This window comes from Gambusia affinis, linkage group LG10, assembly GCF_019740435.1.
Source record: "Gambusia affinis linkage group LG10, SWU_Gaff_1.0, whole genome shotgun sequence".
NCBI classification, from domain to species: domain Eukaryota; kingdom Metazoa; phylum Chordata; class Actinopteri; order Cyprinodontiformes; family Poeciliidae; genus Gambusia; species Gambusia affinis.
Genome location: NC_057877.1, coordinates 16844717 through 16863805, shown reverse-complemented (window position 1 = coordinate 16863805; position 19089 = coordinate 16844717). Strand labels below are relative to the sequence as shown.

General features: G+C 37.2%; 1 protein-coding gene across 5 annotated transcripts in view; it reads right to left on the bottom strand.

Annotated features, from left to right (window-relative positions):
* Positions 1 to 19089, bottom strand: part of negr1 (neuronal growth regulator 1) — a 168476-nt gene that overhangs the window by 40281 nt on the left and 109106 nt on the right. For 2 of the 5 annotated variants that reach the window (XM_044129575.1, XM_044129576.1), the window contains exons 5-6: positions 15977 to 16097; positions 13483 to 13631 (exon numbers count right to left, since the gene is read on the bottom strand). In XM_044129575.1, coding sequence (XP_043985510.1) covers positions 13483 to 13631; positions 15977 to 16097 — 270 coding nt within the window. Of the gene's footprint in view, positions 1 to 11640; positions 11848 to 12286; positions 12339 to 12381; positions 13275 to 13482; positions 13632 to 15976; positions 16098 to 19089 lie in introns of those variants that run through there. The other 3 variants (XM_044129579.1, XM_044129578.1, XM_044129577.1) reach the window with 3 other exon arrangements.

The following is a 19089-nucleotide window of genomic DNA, read 5'->3' as shown; positions in this document are numbered from 1 at the left end:
TGACAAGAAGTGCCAAAATGACACCTACACATGCAATGATTGATAAGCGTGACAAATGAACACAACATTCATTAACTCAGTAGCCAGCAATGTCTCTTCTGCCTAGGGGAAGATGAGTACAAACAGGAAAAGGGGAGGGAGAAGGTGGGTTGGGACTACAGGCATATAGAGGAGGAAACTAAGACAGAGAAAAAAGGGGGAGAAAATCTTCCTCCGGGGCTAAGCTGAGGTGGGTTTAAGGGATAACAGATTGACCAATTAAGCAGAAGGAGTCCTCAGAAAATTGGAGAGAGTCAGCTTGGTCCTTTCAATGAAGATTACTTTAATCTAGCACATGAAAAAAGAAGTTAAAACCAGAATTGCCTTTTTGTCAACTATTAAACCTTAACTGATAACATGACGTGTATTTGTGTGAGAGTGTTGCATAAATACATAGTGGAGAAAGAATATTTGCACAACAGTTCTATTATAGCATTTCAAAAGTATTATATGGAAATACATGACAGTGTCTTATATAAATTACATCCAAAACTTTAGTCAAATTAATATTCAACGCAAACATTTTTGATTTTCTTTTTAGCTCTTTAGTCTGTTGGAGACTATTGGCTTAGAATACACTAATGATGTTGTTGAGTAAGGTCTTATCACATGTATCTTATCTTTCCATGAATGTTGGCATATCTCACAGCATTTTTCATGAGAACTAAACATAAAGAAATTAAATATATTTTGGGAACCATAAAGTGTGTCAGTTTGCACAGTGTATGTTATACGAGTAAGAGTGTAAAAGTCCATGCTCAGGCGTTGATGGATTATTTTATAATGCTTAATGATCTGTAAATGATTAATTTACACAATTTATGTTTGCCCCTAAAAAGTTACATAAATAATAAACAGTAGATAGAATTCTTAACTAGGTAAATGTGTGACTCTTAGAGTCTTGAGGTGAGCTTCACTTGTGAAGACAGAGCGTCTGCACATCCTAGCATAAAGTATATGCAGTGTCAAGGTTTTAGATCTGCTGGTGATCAAATTAAGTATTCCAAGTTAAGGTGTTGCATTTGCATTTTTAGTTCAACCTGCAGATTTTTCCTTAGATTTGTTCTTCAGATTATATATTTCAAAATGTACTGTAAAGGTAGAAAAATTAAAATTCAGAAGGGGGACCTGGATAACTATAGAAGGGGTATGAATGTTTTTTGTACTATACAGGTTAAAATTACAAGATTGTGTGGAGAATTAGCTGTGTTCGAGTGGTTTGGATAAATACAACCAGCTGGGTTCAGTCTGGACAGGACGGTAGCAGAAGACTGGCCAGCTTATCTGTCTGCCCTCACACACCAGCAGGAAGAGAGAGAAGATGGTTCCCTAAGTGCACATTGTTTTGAATTGTGCCCAAACAATGCATATTGATAATGAAGTGCATCAATGGAGTATCTATTATCGATCACAAGACAACTGCTCTACCCACTAAGTCACAGATGCCACAGATAAGCACAAATCTACTTGTAAATCCCAAATTTCTGCTGAACACAAAAAATGCTTGGGTTTGTGTTTGAGGATGTTTTCTTCGTGAACTGCAGTTTTTCAGCTAGATACAACTATTTGGATCAAAGTCAAAACTTTTCTCTTTGCAAAATGTGCACATATTGTTTTGTCTCCTAGATGAATTGCCTTTATGAAAAACCGATCATCTCTTTTGTTTGACTTTTGTTGTCCCCTGGTAGAAGAGCAAGCATGCAGACTAACAAAAGGGGGAATGTTTTGTCATTTTAACCAGTTGTGCACAACCCTATTTTGGTAACTATGCAACCATCAAGAATAGTGCTTGATAAGCATCTGAACTAACATCTGAGGCTTTAAGCCAAAGCAAGTCAATTACTGATTAGACTATAAAGTAGCCAAAATTATATGTTAAAGTAGCAGCACTATGTAAAATTGATGTTTTTGAGCTTCACATCATGTTATAATGTTATTCCGTCCATGTTGCATTAATTCCTTCATGCATGTCTGATAAATCCTTTAATCTCCAATGGTAACCATTCAGCTGTGTAAAAGAAAACAATCAATGGAACCAAGCACCACCTTCGAGGCACAGCTCCTCCTCAGAGCTGCAGTTTTGGCGTTTCTGCCTCACAGAGCACAACCTGTCACTCTCAGCTCCTTCAGAATAGTGGCAGCAACAATTAGCAAACACCTGGTGGAACTGTATGTCTTCTGAGCTCAACATATGGACTACTTCTCAGTGCAACGTTGGTGAAAACGTGGTTAAAAGGTTAATAGAGGAGCGATGTTATGACTCCTGAAGATGGAGTGTTGGAAAGAGCAGAATCTTCTTAAAGAGACAAAAACCCAAGCTTTAGCTGTTAAATTACAAAGTAAATCTTTTTTAATCATATGGGATATTTACGGTATTTTTATAACAACTGAAAGTACCATTGTTACTTGATTGTGCTACAAAATGGCACTATGTGTACATAACATTGCCTCTCTAATACTTTTATGGCAGCAACATACATATTTGGTGTCTCCCTGTAAAGATGATATTTTGTATTTTAAATAATGGATATGCATATGATTTGATAATTCTACAGGAACAGCAGAAATTTGCATGACAATTAAATTTCATTGCTAACTTATGAATGTGCGACATGTTTAATGTAATAATGTGTATTACCTCAATAGGTGCAAGACTGTTATTTCCAACATAAAAAACTACATTGAAGTTTGACTGCTCTAGACTATTACCAGTCAACCCCCTGCAGTCAGCTGGCATCAATCATCCAGTTCTCTGTGTCAGAAACCTCTACTGTGTGTCAAAGAACTGACTGTTCAAAGTTATACAGTTTGATCTGAAGGACTATGCTGTTTAAGGGACAACTCTAAAAACCTAAAGCACAAGAACAGGATAAAAAGACAAATGACTGCAACAAACATGGTCTTAAAGAGATTCTAATACGAAACAGGATTCACTGGCACAACGGCTTTGTTTATATAAACTGAAAATAAAATACTGACAACACTGTAATTCAATGGGAAAAAGGCTAAATTATAATACGCCTATTTTATGAGAAACCATAACATGCTCCAATTTATATTTATCGCTGGAGTACCCTGCTTATCTGAGAGATAGCTCAATAATATTGACTTGCAGAAAATGAATTTACAGCATGATACTAATAGCATCTTTATCTAAGGCTGTAACAATTTATCTAGGACAGGGGTGGGCAATCCTGGTCCTTGAGGGGCGGTGTCCTACAACTCTTAGATGTCTCCCTGGTCCAACACACTTGAATCCAACAGCTGAATCACCTCAGCTGCAGTCAGGTTCTCCAGAGTCCTGCTAATGACCTCATTATTTGACTCAGGTGTGTTGAAGTAGAGATACATCTAAAAGTTGCAGGAGACCGACCCTCAAGGCCTGGAGTTGCTCACCCCTGATCTAGAATGCACCTATACTTTGTGGAAAAGAACATATGCATGTTTGCAGGGTCACATCTCACTTTATACAGTGACAATAATCAAAGACTGAAGTGCAAGTAAGATAAGAAGCACGTAGAGGCTAAAAGACAACACAAATAACAACATCGAGCTAATACAATCTGGAATGTAGAGCCAAAAGCAATCATCAGATCTCAACTTGAACTTAAAACATCAGCTGCTACTTAAACATATTTTGTATTATTTCTAAAGGAAATTGGTAGTGTTGTTGCCTTGCAACAAGAAGGTCCTGGTTTGATTCCCAGCATGGAGTCTTTTTGCATGGAGTTTGCATGTTCTCCCTGTGCCTGTGTGGGTTCTCTGCAGGTACTTTGGCTTCATCCCACAGTCCAAAATCATGACTGTCAAGTTGATTCTCCTCAGGTGTGGGTGTGTGCATGGATGACTGTTTATCCTGTCTGTCTCTGTGTTATCCTGCGATGGACTGAAGACCTGTCCAGGGTACTTCGCCTCTTGCCTGCTGACCGCGAGAGATAGGCACCAGCACCTCTCACAATTAGCATGTTTGATAAAGGATGAAACTTAAGCAAATGGCTAAACAGATTGCAAAATAAGTATATAGTTAAGTATGAAAGCAAATTCAGCAGTTTAAAGAGAAACATTGCACATAAGCCTCCAGAAGTCATGTTGATCTGAAATATGAGAGGACACCTAAAAATAAGCTGAATGGCAGGGACAATATGGATGACTAAATATAGCAATATTATCACAAAAGCACAGCAAAGACTGAGGCCAAACATATACAAAAGCAAGCAGCAAACTGTGACCTGATATCTGAACTGAAGCCTGACTGAGGAAACACGATTTACTGTTTACATCTTAATTAAACTGTCCAGAATGAGAAGCATAGACTGCGACAGGTCAGTGAGTCTTTGAAATGGAGAATGACTCAATTTATTAAGGGCCAGTCCTTTTCTGATGACGTATATTTAACTATGCTATGTACTTAAATTAACTACAAAATGCAAAAAGCAACTTGTGAAGCAGACAAAAACAAAACTGTGACACATGGATTTGACACGTGATTAAGTGCTCTGGTTTCAGTAATGGAACTAGTAAATAGCTTACAGAAGAACATCCATCAACATAGAGTAAACAGGGCTTGTTCAAGTTTGTTCTGTGTTCATGAAGGTACACAATACACTGCAATTGTCTCTAACTCTTGTACTTTATGCACTGTAATTACATTTCCATTATATCTGAAACAGTTTGAGATTTGTTCAGAAACAAACAAGATCCTCTGAGAAAAACTGCAAGTTCTCATTTATTCTGAATGACTGACAATGAAGTTAAGCGTGAATACAACTGCAAGAGCTGTGAATACAATGATCAAAACTGAATCTGTGTTTTGGCTATTTTTCCTCTTATTGGGTATAATCAAATGTCAGCACTGTGTTTTTTAAATTAATCAAAACTAAGAACTTCCACTGTTTTTTTTAACTAAATACATAAACCAACACCATGTACTTTGATGCACTTCTGTTGAATTTAATAAAAATCAAATAAGATTTAGGGACGGAAAACCAGATTTTTTTTCCTTAACCTGTTATGATTTTAATCTATCATTATTCTTTTATATTTTTAAGTCAAACAAAATTGGAAACTTCATAAAAAATTAAAAACTAGTATCAACAGTTATCTCAAAACAACAGGAACATTTTTAAAAAAGATAATAATCACCTTATTTTGTGGCTGCAGATTGTTTTCTACTTAAGCACAAAAAAATATTAATCCTGTTTTAAACACAATCAGAGATAAACACAATCTGGCACTTACAGATGTAGTTTGCGTTTCCTCCGCTAAAATAACCCAGTTTATGTTTCAACCAGCTTTTAATACAGTAAAATCATAATGCACCATCCCATGACTTAACTGCAGAAAACCCAATATGATCTCACAACATTCAATTACCATTTTATTTCAGTTTTAAAAAAGAAAAAAATAGGTAAAAAAACAGAATACAAACATAACTTGTATTACATTGATGGGTGATATTTTTCATCCTCATTTCATTTGAAAACAGACACCACAATGAGGAATAAGAAGTAATTTTCTGAACAAATGCAATTAAGTTATATTTGCACTGTCAAGAGAGATCACTGGTTTTACCAACATTCTTGTACTGAAACCAATTCTTTCTTTTTTTTTTTTTGGGATATTTGTAACACTTACCTTATGTGTCAAAACTAGATCCTTTATTCAACTCATTGTGGGAGAAAAGATGAACAGTGCACCCAGTGAGTTTTTGGTTTGCACTATAGAGCTCCCCCACTGAAGTGTAGGTACGGAAAACCTCCAAATGGAGGTGCTCAGGTGGAATTCTTATCAAATGCACATACTGCCTCAACTGACTCAATTTAATTCAGAGGAGCAGTGATTCTACTCCAACCTCAGGCCGTCCTACAGAGGAAGCTAATTTCAGGCAGATTCAGGAATCTGAGTTCTTTGGTCAGAATCCATATCTCAAGGCTAAAGATGAAAGTCAGAATCTAAACAGACTGTATGTTATCCAACTCCTGCTCTTTTCTAACCATGTTTTCACACCAGAAAAGTCCTTTGGTCCGCTTGTTTGTCCAGACAATAAGTGCACTTTATTTCTTTTTCGCTTGGTGTGGTTTGCTTTCACATTGTGCTTGTTTGTAAGTGGACTATGACTTTTCCAACAATGCCACAGAGGTGATGATCATTGCACCCATTGGAAAGAAATGATACAGCAGAGCACAGACCCAGAGAGAAAACAAACATTGAAGAACTTCTTGTTGCATTTCTGTTGTGCACATTTGTGCTATTCTTACAACTGGAATACCATTTGAAATGTCAAGAGCAGTTCATTAAAGATAAGTTTTGCGATGTGCTGTTTCTTATTTCGGAACAGTGTTGGGAAATGTGTAATGCTAGCTGAACGAGACAAGACGTTCTGCATGTTCTGACCCACAACATGCCGGCAGCAGTATCACTAATCAGAATATGGTAGATCAGGTATGATTTCAGCAAAATGATACAAGCAGCTGTAACATTAATGACACTAAGGAGCTCATTTTTACCACCATGTCCAGTAACAACGGCTCATGAAATCCAAAAGATGTTATTTCTTGTAGATGGTTTGGATAGAGGCAGGTCTGTATTCATGTAGGTTTGGACCACCTCAAAAAGTGGGCCTCGGTCCAGTTGTTGGGCCCACACCAGATTCGCTTGAGTGTATTCACAACGGAACAAAAGGTCCGGACCACCGGAGGACGTTAACTTTGGTTTGTTTTGAAGTGGACCAAATTTGCCAGCTGTGAATACACCCTAAATCACTAATGAACAAATTAAAATAATTGATCTCCTTCTCTGAAGCAGGAACCGATCCCTGACCTGCAGTGAGCAATCCACCCTGCTGCGCATACTAAAGGTCATGACTTGACGATGCCAACAGAACCAGATCATCAGGGTCTCCTAACTGTCTCATGAAGAGTTTCTAAAGTTCCCACATTAGACGCTGTTCTCTTCAGGATTGCACCTTCATATTCTTTTCACAAACAAAGAGCACAAAAAAGTCTATGACAAAGGACAGCCCAGTCTTGACTCGGAAAACGCAGAACTTTGTGCCAAAGACCCAGGCACGATTCACTGTTTGATTATTGAAGGATCAGACAAATGGCTCCTTTAAAGGAACCAAAGGACCCTATACGTCTGAAGCATCTTTTGCTAAATATCTCAGAAGACAAGGTCGTAAGCTTCTTCAGAACGGCAGGGGGCCTGTGAAATCAATCCCCCTTAACAATATCATGGGTTTAACATTTGGTCCACTGTTGCACGACCAGGATGACGTGCAAAAAAAGCAAAACTTTTCCTCTCAAATCCAAGGTTCAACAATTGGACAGATCCTCCTTCCCAGCACTCAGGGATAAGCTTTTTCAGGGAGGCTGATCCCTCAACAATTGGAACACACGTTTTGGGACTCTAACTTAAAATTCACCTCAATAAATCATGAGCTATAAAATAAGCATGTTTCTGTCCCCTTTTGCATCTTGATAATCAGTAGTTATTGACTCATTTTAAAACATCAATTCAAATTCACCTGCGACTAAATTTGCCCCTGGGTTTTTATTATTTGCCTCTCTGTGGTGGCGGGGTGCTCCTTGGTGACTGCTTGCCATTTCTTGTTAAGAGCAACATCAGAACTGGCCTCTCTTCCATTAGTGCAGATCATGAGAGAGAAACTGAGATCACGAGAGAGAAAAGCGAGCAATGAATCAGATTGTGTAGATGTTTGACAGAAAAGCAGAATGACAGGGAGGAAGAATGAACGACAAGGGAGAAAGAGAGAGGAAAAGGAGCGACAGGAGTGTGTGAGATAAGAGAATCAGACACAGGCATGATAGAGAGAACGACAGAGAGATAAAAAGGAATAGAATAGTGAGAGAAGTTGGGGGTGGCAACTCAGGAAGCTGCCTCCTCTACCCATTCTCAGGGTTTTCTTTTTTCACTACTCTGCCTTTGAGCTCTTGCTAGTGTCACATTAAGATCATCCATTTGAGAATCAGAGAGAGGTCTTTGATGTTCTTTGTGCATACACAAACAGGGGAATGGAGTGCTCCTATGACAATAGCCAACTCTACAGACATTTTATTTTACTGTTCTCAGTCTCTGGCCTGATAGGGACAATGTTACCATCAGAGGGAGTATCGCAAACTGGTGAATATTTTAATTTACCTGTTCCTATTTCATCACTGAATACATTAAAATAATTTTTTTACCCAGCCACACTTTGAAACACTGTGCTCAACTCCCTTTACTGTTGTTGTCTTTTTTAGCTGCTCAAATGGCACAGCAGGTGGAGAAAATAATGAAACTATCTGACAATGCAGGGATTTAACACACCAAGCAAACATACAGTTTTGGGCTGCAAGCAAAATAAATAGTTGAGAAGTTCATGAATGTATAAGCATATGTATTAGTGGGTGGAAATGTTCTTTGAGTCTCCAAAGTGTTCACTAATATGATTATCTTAATAGCAATATTTTAGATGCTTAAATTTTAAATACATTTTAAATGTTCAGAGCTACAAGTAAAAGCAGAAATTAAGTTGTAAGTATTTTGAAATGTTAACAGACTAATGACATTCAAAATTTCAGAGTACTCCAGGTTAGGTGATGCTAACCCCTGGACTCCTGCAATGTTTATTCATTTCACAAAAAAAGACATAAAAAGGATTGTATGTTTTTAATCCTATGAGCCAATGTAGAAAGTCAAGCACATCTGTCTTCTAGAATTGTCAAAACACTTGACATTCCTTTTTAAGTAACTTAATGGACTTGTTTTCACCACGTCTAGCGATTCACACACACACACCTTCACACCCCTAGCCTCTCTTGCAGCAGCTCACCTGAACAATCACAGCTTAAAATGAAACATAAGAACATGCGCTGGATGTTTAAAACTACAACAGCGCAACTTGACCCTGATTAGTTGAAAAGAAAAAATGTTACTTGGAGGTAGTTTACTCAAGGGGCTACAAACAGGGAAAGCCAAATGATGACACAAAGCAAAGATGTAAGCTGTGACCATTATTGAAAGAGGAGTAGCATTACGAACTTGGTGAATAATGAATTACTGTTATTTGTTAAAACATTAGCAGCTGGTTACAAGCCCAATAATGAGTCCTTTCCTCAAGCAGATCCAAATATTTGGCAGCTTGTTTCATTATGATGAACATACGAGGCGCTCAAAGTGTTAAAGGTACAAGACAGTGAAAAGCTGCTTTCATGAGAAAGAACATGCTATGCATCATAAACAAATGGTGTCAAAAAAACTCAAACTAGATTGAAAGTGACAGAAGACAATGAGAAACACAATGCAGTGTGTTAACTGACACTGTTTTAGTTTATATTAACACATTTGCATTAATATGAACCTTGTCTACGCTGCTACAAAATCCATTTTTTCCATTTCCATTTAAAAATACAAGGTACACTCAAGTCTTATCTTGTGTTCTGTTTTACAAGAAAGACTTAAATAAGTTATTTTGATAAAGTCATGTTTGATTAACTGATGATCTCCAGATCTTGGTGAATTGCAGGAACCTCCTCATCTCTATATCACACCACCAAAACAGGAAGAAGGCTAACACTTGCAGGTATTGACTGTCACAGCTCTGTCACAGTCTTGCTTGGTGGTACATCACACAATCCTATATTGCTTTATTAATCCCAAAAGGGAATATAGACACAGGAGTTCTCATAGTTTAAGCTTTTTGATAAAATAATCACAGGTAAGAACTGTAAGCAGGAAGGACCTCTTGTGGTTGTTTGTGCTGTGCCTCCTTTGACTGAATTAATTTTTTTCTAAGTGGTGAACAGTAACTTCTGTTTACATTTGTACACATAAAAACTGCATTTTTGGTGAGAAAATGTTTATGTTGAGACTTTTAAAACTCTACTTGTGATGTATTAATGTAGACTAGACATCCAAGGGTTTCATAATTAAAATTAATTACAATATGGATGTGCACACTATTGCTTTGTGGCTGAGAGAAAAGGGTAAGCAGTGTAAAAGTAAGCACAAACTACACTTGTTTGAGAGAATACTCTAGTCAATGTTTAAATTTTCTGTTTCAGAACTGAAATTTTGTAGCATGGGCTAACAAATCCAATATGCTTGCAATTACCCACTGTAGATGAATTCTGTCTTAGTCAGCACATGCCTATGATGGTCTGAAGGAAGATTATTTTCATAACTAGACTTCTGCAAATACTTTTTACATTTATCTGAATCTCTGTGTGGAAAAAAAAGAAAATTGCTTTCAAGCACTTTATATGAGTAGGAAAACATTAAAGGAATCAATGTCAATAGGAGGACTTTTTGCTCTGGTGTCTGCTTAAACAGCAAAACTATTACTGATCATCTCTATTCCACTTTATTTCAGTGAGTCAGAAATTCGCATTAATGCTCTAGAGATGCATGCATTTAATCTGATTTCAATTCAGTGGAGTGCTGCGAGTAATATCAGCTCTCATGTCTCAATATACCTTTCCTTGAAACAAGAATTTTCGAACAAATTTAAAGCTTCTACATTTTTCAGCTAAATTCCCTTGGATACTTTGAGAATCTGCAGTTCAGATGTGGGATGCAGATTCTCCGACAGAGTGAGTTACGTTGGGTCGAAAGATCAAGTTAAGTAGCTTGTGCTGTCGGGTGTTATGAGACTGTTCACAAACTCTAAGAGTCAGGGCTGCAGGGGTGATGTTCAGAGCATTGATTTTGTGCAGAGCCACAATGACAGAAAGCTGAGGATAACACCTGTCTCAGCAGTGACCACTTTACACCTGGTGGTTTTTACAGACTTTCATCAGTGGCAGCAGGGATCTGCTGCTGATGGAAGAGAATCTGACACAAAGTGCTCAAAGTTTGTTTCTGTATTGCTTTACAGAAAAAGCTATTTCTGTTTCATTAATCACGATGGAGAATTACAATCACTATTACAAACTCTCTACGGTACTATGATTTTGTACATTAAAAACTCCTTTTGTGCTTTACCTCTGCTCCATTGTTTCTTGTTTTTCATTTTTACCTTTGATGTTAAGTATCAGGCTGTGTCCTGTGTGGACCTGTGATTCCCTTTGATTTTGCTGATAAATAACCTCAATCAGCACTGAAATGACTGCCATGTAAGAGACGGATGACTAATCCCAGGAGAAGTGCTGTGAGGCTCCTGCATTTTCCAGCTGAACTCAGTGAACCTAAACCTGGTTTCAAAATAAAGATCAAACCTACCAGTTACATGTTTCCACTAAATAATACCACCTCCTCATTGGGTAATGTTCCTGCTACATTATGAACTGTTTGCATTTTAGTACATTTTAATTCAAAACATAACATTTGTATCAGTTATTAAATCCAAAAGGTGAAACTGAGATTATACATATTTATTACACACAGCAATGTTTTCTGTGTTTTTCTGTTAATTTTCATAATTATGGTTTACAGCTAATGAAAACCCAGAATTTGGTTACAAATTTGTTTATTACAGAAGTGTCATTCCAATAGAAAAATATGTCCATATCCAGAGGTGTGTATGCACTCTGTACTTGGTAGGGGCTCTTTTACATTAATTTCTACATAAATGCAGTAATGGCAAGGAGGAATAAAGGAACCCCATGTTGCTATACCGGCGATATTTAGCTCATCTGCATTGTTGGGTCTGCTTTCTCTTATCTTCCTCTTGAAAATTCTCCATAGATTTTGCCAGGGTTTATACAACGTCTTGCCAATGAAACACTGAGATACCATGGTCATTAAACCATTAGGCAACACAATCCTTCAGGCAGTGTGCTGCCTAAAGCAGCAACACACTGCTAAGTTCTGGAGGAAAATGAAATGAATGAAGATTGTCAGTCGAGGGAAGCATAAAGTGTTCTAAAATGTTCTAATAGATGCTGTGTTGTCTTTGGATCATCATTAGCAGATGACATGGCATCACAGAGTTTTACTGACTGTGAAAACGTAACTCTGGATTTCAGGAAACTTTGGACCTGGATTCTACCTCTCTACATTAAACTACTGACACGGCTTTGCTTCACAATCCAGTCAAAACTGTGGTTATCCCTGGAGCTTTTTTAACATATTTGTTTTCCTTCCAGATAACTTTCTATTAATTTGTTTTAATATAGTGATGTGTGAACAACCAACTTTCTTAGCTTGACTCACTGTGGCTTACACTGCTTTTGGAGGTTATTAATGACTGCTGAAAACCTTTGTAGTCAACATTCTTCCTCATCAATCAAATCAATCAAATTTTATTTGTCCATCACACTGCAACAGTGACTACTGAACCAAAGTGCTTTCCTTTAATGCTGTAATAGAAATAGAAGATAAAAAAGGTGAAAACAAGACAAAGTGACAAGATTGGCTAAACTTTCTAATTAGGACTGCTGAAATAAGTGCACATTTTAATTGCATTCAAGTGTATTGATATGCACTTCTAGATTACAAAACTAATCATTTTGCAATAAAATACTTTTATTTAGGTTTCTTGACATGATTTTCTCCTTATTTTTGAATGCTGACTTCCAAATTAATAAGAGAAAAAATATCCAAACCCTCTTACATGCCTCCGCTAGAGAACGTTGCTATCAAACCTTTACTACTGAAGTCTAGAATAACATTCATCGCGGACTAAGCACTACATGACACAAATAAAAGCTAAATCTCCAGTTCTGTCAAAAAAGCATGAAGTAAAAGATGTAAAGGAAAGTCTGGTGAAAGATATAATTCAAGTATCCAGGAAAAATTGCAGTGAGAAATTATTGCTGTATTTTTGTTTCAATTCACAATAGAGTAAATAACTGCACAAGAGTGCCTCACATACTTAAGATTTTTTTCTCCATATCTGCTGTGCGGTGCTTTGTTGTAAAAATCTTCAAACTAACACATTGTACTGTTGTTTTGAAAATTTTTGCAGTCTGTTTTGCGGTGTTAATAAATATTTCTTTTCTTATATTTGTGCAATGTAAGCCCAGGGAAGCACAGATGTTCTTGCAGCATGGCTTCTGATGTTTTGGCCCCTTTTGAACTCAAAGCTTTGAAAATTATGAAAGGATTGACTCCCAGACATTTTTTAAAACAAATCTGAGCCACACTACTTAACCTTGATTTTATCAGGTATAACCTTTGCAGTCATGTGCATAATTGTGATGTCATTACACAAAAGTTAATTTTAGCTTTCAGATGGTGTTTTTATCCATTACACATGCAGATGAAGACTTTCAAAGCAGACACCCACACAGATTCTGCAACCACAGCAGACAACAAATTTGAAAAAAATAAAAAATAAATAAAACATTTAAGCTTAACTGCTAGTATGTCCTTATCCAGCGGCTGCTTTGGATTAGCTCGGTTTGCAATAAATATAAAGAAAGCACTTGGGAGCCAATACTTTCAGGCCTCTGTCGCTTCCACCACTCCACTCAGCCAAGAACAAGCGGAATGACAACTTACGAATAAGAGGCACGCTGGCGTTGGCCCTCCCCAGTTTGTTGATGGCGACGCACGTGTAGTTCCCGTAACGATCCTCTGTCATGTTGGTCACTGTGAGGACTGATCTGGAGCTGAGGCTCTTGATGTCAATACCGTGTCCTCTAATGATCCTGAAAAGACCAATGTAAATGTGACAAATGAGGCTTTGATTTCTCACCTGCTACAAAAAGCTTGGAGTAGGAAAAGAGAAAAGAATGGAGCAAATGTCATCTCAAGTGGATCTCCGTCATTACCACGCTCTTCAGCGCATCTATTTATTTCATCGTGTCTGCTTTGGAGAGAGGCTTTTTGAAGGACTGAGACAAGAGTGGAAAGAACCGGAGGAGAAGCAGCGGGGTGCATCTTGACATTTTACTCGTTTTTGTTGCAGGTGCACATGATTATAGCAAGTAGTTACAACGAGATATGTACATGTAATGTATAAGAAAATAACTTATTTCCTCACTGTGTGATATTTAACTAGGCTAATTATTTACTATTTCTATTTGATGAAAGAAAGAAAGAAATAAAGAAAGAGACAGTCTTTCAGCTAATTTTTGTCTTGAAGGACATAAATTCTAACTCTAACTCTTGTGATTGTCTTGTGAACAGATTTGGGTCAAACACTTTGAGGCTCCTTCCACAAGCTTCTCTCAACAGTTTGCTGAAGTTTTAGTCAATCCCTCCTGAAGTGAGTGAGGTATGAAGGCTGCCTTGCTCACACACATTTTCACCTCTGCTTTAACAACTTCATTTTTACTTCAAATGTAACAGTAGACTAACAGACATTCCTCCCAAACTTAACACAGAGTGTAAGGAAAGTTATAAAGGAAAAAAAAAAGAAATTGGTCTTAGCAAATAGAAATATTCCTGTTAATTGTGGCATAGAATAGAATGGAAAAAAGTTTACTTAGATTTACTGTGAGAAAGAGAAGAAAAATTAAGACTATGTCATTTTATGTAGCGTTTGTAAGTATCTGGCTTCAACAGCTGGATTCCAGGTGTTTGTACTTTGATGGTGATAATCTTTAACAGTCTGGAAAGATTAAAGGTGACTCCATCAAGGCATGTGCTACTGATTTTAATTTGATTATTTTTGTTCATTTTGTTGTTAACTTCTTCCAAACTCTGAAAATCCTCCAGACTTTGCCTTCACTATGACCTCCCTGGAGCTATGGCTTGGCTCAAGCAGGTTTGTAAGGCATTCTGAGCCAAAACTCTACGTGTGACCTTGTTTCCAACAATGCCCTCAAAATTTGTTGTTGCCTCACTGCTTGCGACCTCTTCAAAGTTTACCTTGACACTCTCTGAAAATCTCAGCATGTGTTTCACACCATTACTAGCTTAACATCAGACCAGTCAATGCTTCCTCCTGTCATGGTGAAAGAAAGCTCCCCACACTCACAGATGTACACCCAAACACTCGCCCACTTCCCCTCAAATAATGAAAGCAATGACACAAGAGAAACGTTTACTTGTCAAAACTGTCACAATAAGTCTGATGCAGACAAACTAAAAGGAAAGCTGCACAAAGCGGAGCTAAAACACAGCTTTTACTTCATGTGCACAATGAACGTGCCTCAGACCTCTCACTATTGCTCTGGTTGTGATTACAAGTGGAAGAAGAAATCACAATTTAGCCATGTGAAAAGTCACAGAAGGAACGAGTCCTTGATTTAAGAAAAGACCAGAATTATGCCAACTTGCCTCCTTAGCAATTTGAATAAACTGAATCCACCCCATAATTACAATTAGCACAGTGTGAGCCGATGACTGAAATTGTGCACACCAGGAGTGGGTAAATGATGGGTAATGGGTATAATTGGATTTTTAAATTCAAGAACTAACACTTGAATCTAGACTGATTGATGTATGTGTCACAAATGAGTTAAGCCAGTTGCCTGCAAATATTTTATCAGAATAAAAGGTAAGAAAAAGCTACAAGTGACTCCTGCTGGAGTGTTTTTTGTGGGATCTCCCCAGAGGCATGAGGAATGGGATGATAAAGAAAAGCACTATTTTTGGGAAACAAACAAAACAAAGAAAACAAGTGCAAAAAAAAAAAGAAAAAAAAAACTGAAGTCAGATTTCCCACAGGGAAAGTGGGAGCAACTCTGACTACTCCCAGTTGTGTCTTCATTCGCTGACTTCACATTTCAATATAGCCAGTCATTGCATCCACGATAGTAAGCTGTGGTGGACGTATGTTTATTTTACATGCATGTAAAAGTGTGTCTAAAATCAATGTTAAATGTTTTGCCTCAATACTAACATGAACAAATTAAAAGGGGTTTATGTTTATTTAAACATTAAAAAATTAAACATCGATAAATTGTAGCACAGAGTAAAACCTTTAGTTTGACACTATATAATGCTGGAGCTTAGTACTATGAAAGTCACATCCAGAGCACATGTAGGAGAGTGATGCAACTACATTTTTGTGAAGTGACAGAACAAACAATCAAACAACACTTACCTTTTCTCACCCTTGTACCACTCAAAGGTTGGAGAAGGCACAGCAGCAGCTTCGCACCGCAGCAGTGCTGTGCGTCCCAAACCAACTCCGTGGCTTTTCATTTCATGGATGTCCGGTGGAACTAGAGAAAAAGATTACAGGCAATTTTTGAAAAAAAAAGGAGACATTTATTTTCTATTGTCTGAATAAGAATAGCATCACGTACATACGGTGCTTTAAATTTCATGACGTCTAACATTCTGGTTTCTGAACATTTTCTATAGGACATACTGAATGCTCAGGGTCAACAGATGCTGAATTGAGAAGAACGGCTTCCTTGCCTTGGAGTAAAGGGAAATAAAAAGAATTGCACAGCATGGTGATAAATGGCTTAATGGAAGTTCAAAGACTGGCTGGTAGAGGCAGGTTCTTTGAATGCCAAATGAGATTTCTTTCATGTACTGAAATGTGGTGTAAATCTCTTTGCCAATGTCATGAAGGCAGCTCTGCATACGGGCAGTTTCCAAAGCAACGCCATCCTTCAGTACTTTATGTATTCACACAGCATTCAAACAACAATACCTTTAAAGCATTTAAGGCATTGATGTTATGTGAATTAAAAAAAAAAACAAAAACATTTTTGTTAAATGTATAACACAGTTAGTGAAAATACAAAAACAAAACAATTTTAGAATAGTAATAAAGGTTTCACTTTAGAGTTTCTTTATTATTATTATTGTACATTACTATTGGGCTAAATTGACTAGTTTAAATAAAAATGGAAATGGTCATGTAAATATATTCATACATTGTGCTTTTTGTTTTTTTTTTACATTACTTTGTGCTACATTCACAAGCCAGAATATTACAGACTGAGTGAACAGGGAGCTAAAGTTTTTCCAAAAGATCCAAAATTGCATTACGGTCTGGGCTGACTTTGAGCCCTCCTGCCCAAGCAGATGCAGAGACATTAAAACAATTAAAATAAGTAGATAAATAAATAAAGTTTCTTTGTGCCATCCATCCAATTTTCTGCCTGGGAGTATATGCCACAGAAAAAGTTTACACTCGTAGGGTCACTCCTTTATTCATCAGTAAAATACCCAGTTGTGTTTGATATGAGAGAGAGACTATATAAAACCCTGACAATGAGCCTTTCAGAATGACCTGATTGTCAGCGATGCGCTCTGTGCGAAGTGGAACAGGCTTGGCTAAATGCCTGAAAACCTCTCCTTTCAATTGGATCTGGAGATGTTCCTGATGGATGACCTCTGCTTGGGCTGCAGCAGCTTCCCCACACAGCAACAAAATGCCAACTCCCATCAAATTACACCAACTGCAGACAACAGCAAATTTATCTGATAGGCAGTCATGGTTTGGGTGTGTGCACATGTAATATGTGTTAGAGATAGACCTGGTTTTAATTAAAAGAAAGCAATATGGAGACAGTGTGTGAGCAATATTTTAGTAAGCCTGAGAGTCAGGACAGATAAATGAGGTAAGATCCAACAGATCTGTGCAAAAAAAGCGTGAGAAGGAATTTGTACTTATTGTGTATATTAATGCATAACAAAGTGACAGCATGCTTTGGGATGATGGATGCCCTTTGACCACCTTTCCTTCGCATCCTAATGAGTGCATTCCCATGCCTGGTCTGTGGAGGTTTTTTCACCTTTTTATATTTGTGTCAAATTATACAGCTATTTCCTTTTACTTCTTTGGCTCAGCTGTACAATGCCAAGAGTGTCTTAAGCAATAGGTAATGCTTAAGGTTTTTGTGTTCATTTATTACTGTGTAAAATGTTGGACACCATGCAAGAGAGGTTGAAGAAGGCGTTAGGGCAAAACTGTCTGTGTCTATGCTTGGATATTAAGTAAAACTATTAACAGTTTTTCATTTCATAAATCTGACAGGTTTGTTCAAACTTTCAGAATTTCATTGTATTTTTCAGAAAAAATAAGCATCATTGACAATAAAAACAGGAAAAGTTAAAGACTCCACCAGCAGTTTTAAGGAAGAGTAGTTTCTGCCTACACATAATCCAATTGATGCGATAAGCATTTAGATAAAGGAGGTCTGAATGATATTTAAAGCAAAGGAATAAAACAGGGAGCTAAAAAAATTGCCACCAAATTCAACAGCCTCAGAAATACATGGCAATAACAACTGTGACAAAATCAATGCAGCGTGCTGACCGACAGCGGCTTAGCGAGTCCTCGTAATCCTCCATTGGTGTCATTGTGCGACATCATTGATTATCTGAAGGCTCTCAAAGTGTCAGGGTGACCTAGCTGTCATCCTGTACAGTTACCAGGACAGTGAACACTGCGGCTCAGCCAGGTGAGTCAATACTCGAAACCTCACACCTAAAATGCTTTAACAAATACATATTAGTAATTCTTAGTAACAATAAGTAGAGAAAATCCCAATTGTTTTCTAAACCATGCACAACTTATGCACTGACTCATTTCACTTCTATTTACAACCAATTATTTGTTAAGACAAACAGTGATTTCTATTTTCTCAATAGAAAAAAAAAAAAATTTCTATTTATGGTTAATTTGGTTTACTCTTCTCAATGAGAAGTTGTTAAAATCCTGACAAGCAAATTAGAGTGAGCCGACAAAAGGGATTAGCAAAGAGAAAGTCCTATACAGAGCGGTAGGCACTCCAGGTGTTTATCCGCTACACAATACAATGAGGAGATGTCTGATGACTTTCCAAATCCTTCTGCAGCATGACAATATCCCCAAACAGAACCATCAGACTCAACAATGATTTTAACAATCTAAATAAAATGTACAAGGAGAATTTATGACATTTCTTGGCATAAAGGTATCTTTTTGAATGAGTAAAGGAAAATGTATTTCACCCAATTTGAGTTAAATTGGATCAAATACAAATTTAGCTCAAATTAGTATTCATAGGTCTGCCTAAAAAAACAACAACAAAAAAAAAATAAAAAAACAATCATCCCAGTTCTAAAGTTCATACACTGGCTCTCTATAGCTCAGAGAACAGACTTTGCGATAGACATTAACTTATAAATTACTGAATGGCTTAGCATCAATATACATTAAAGGCATGTACTTTTCAAAACTTAATTTAATAAAAATATTACCCTTTATGCTCC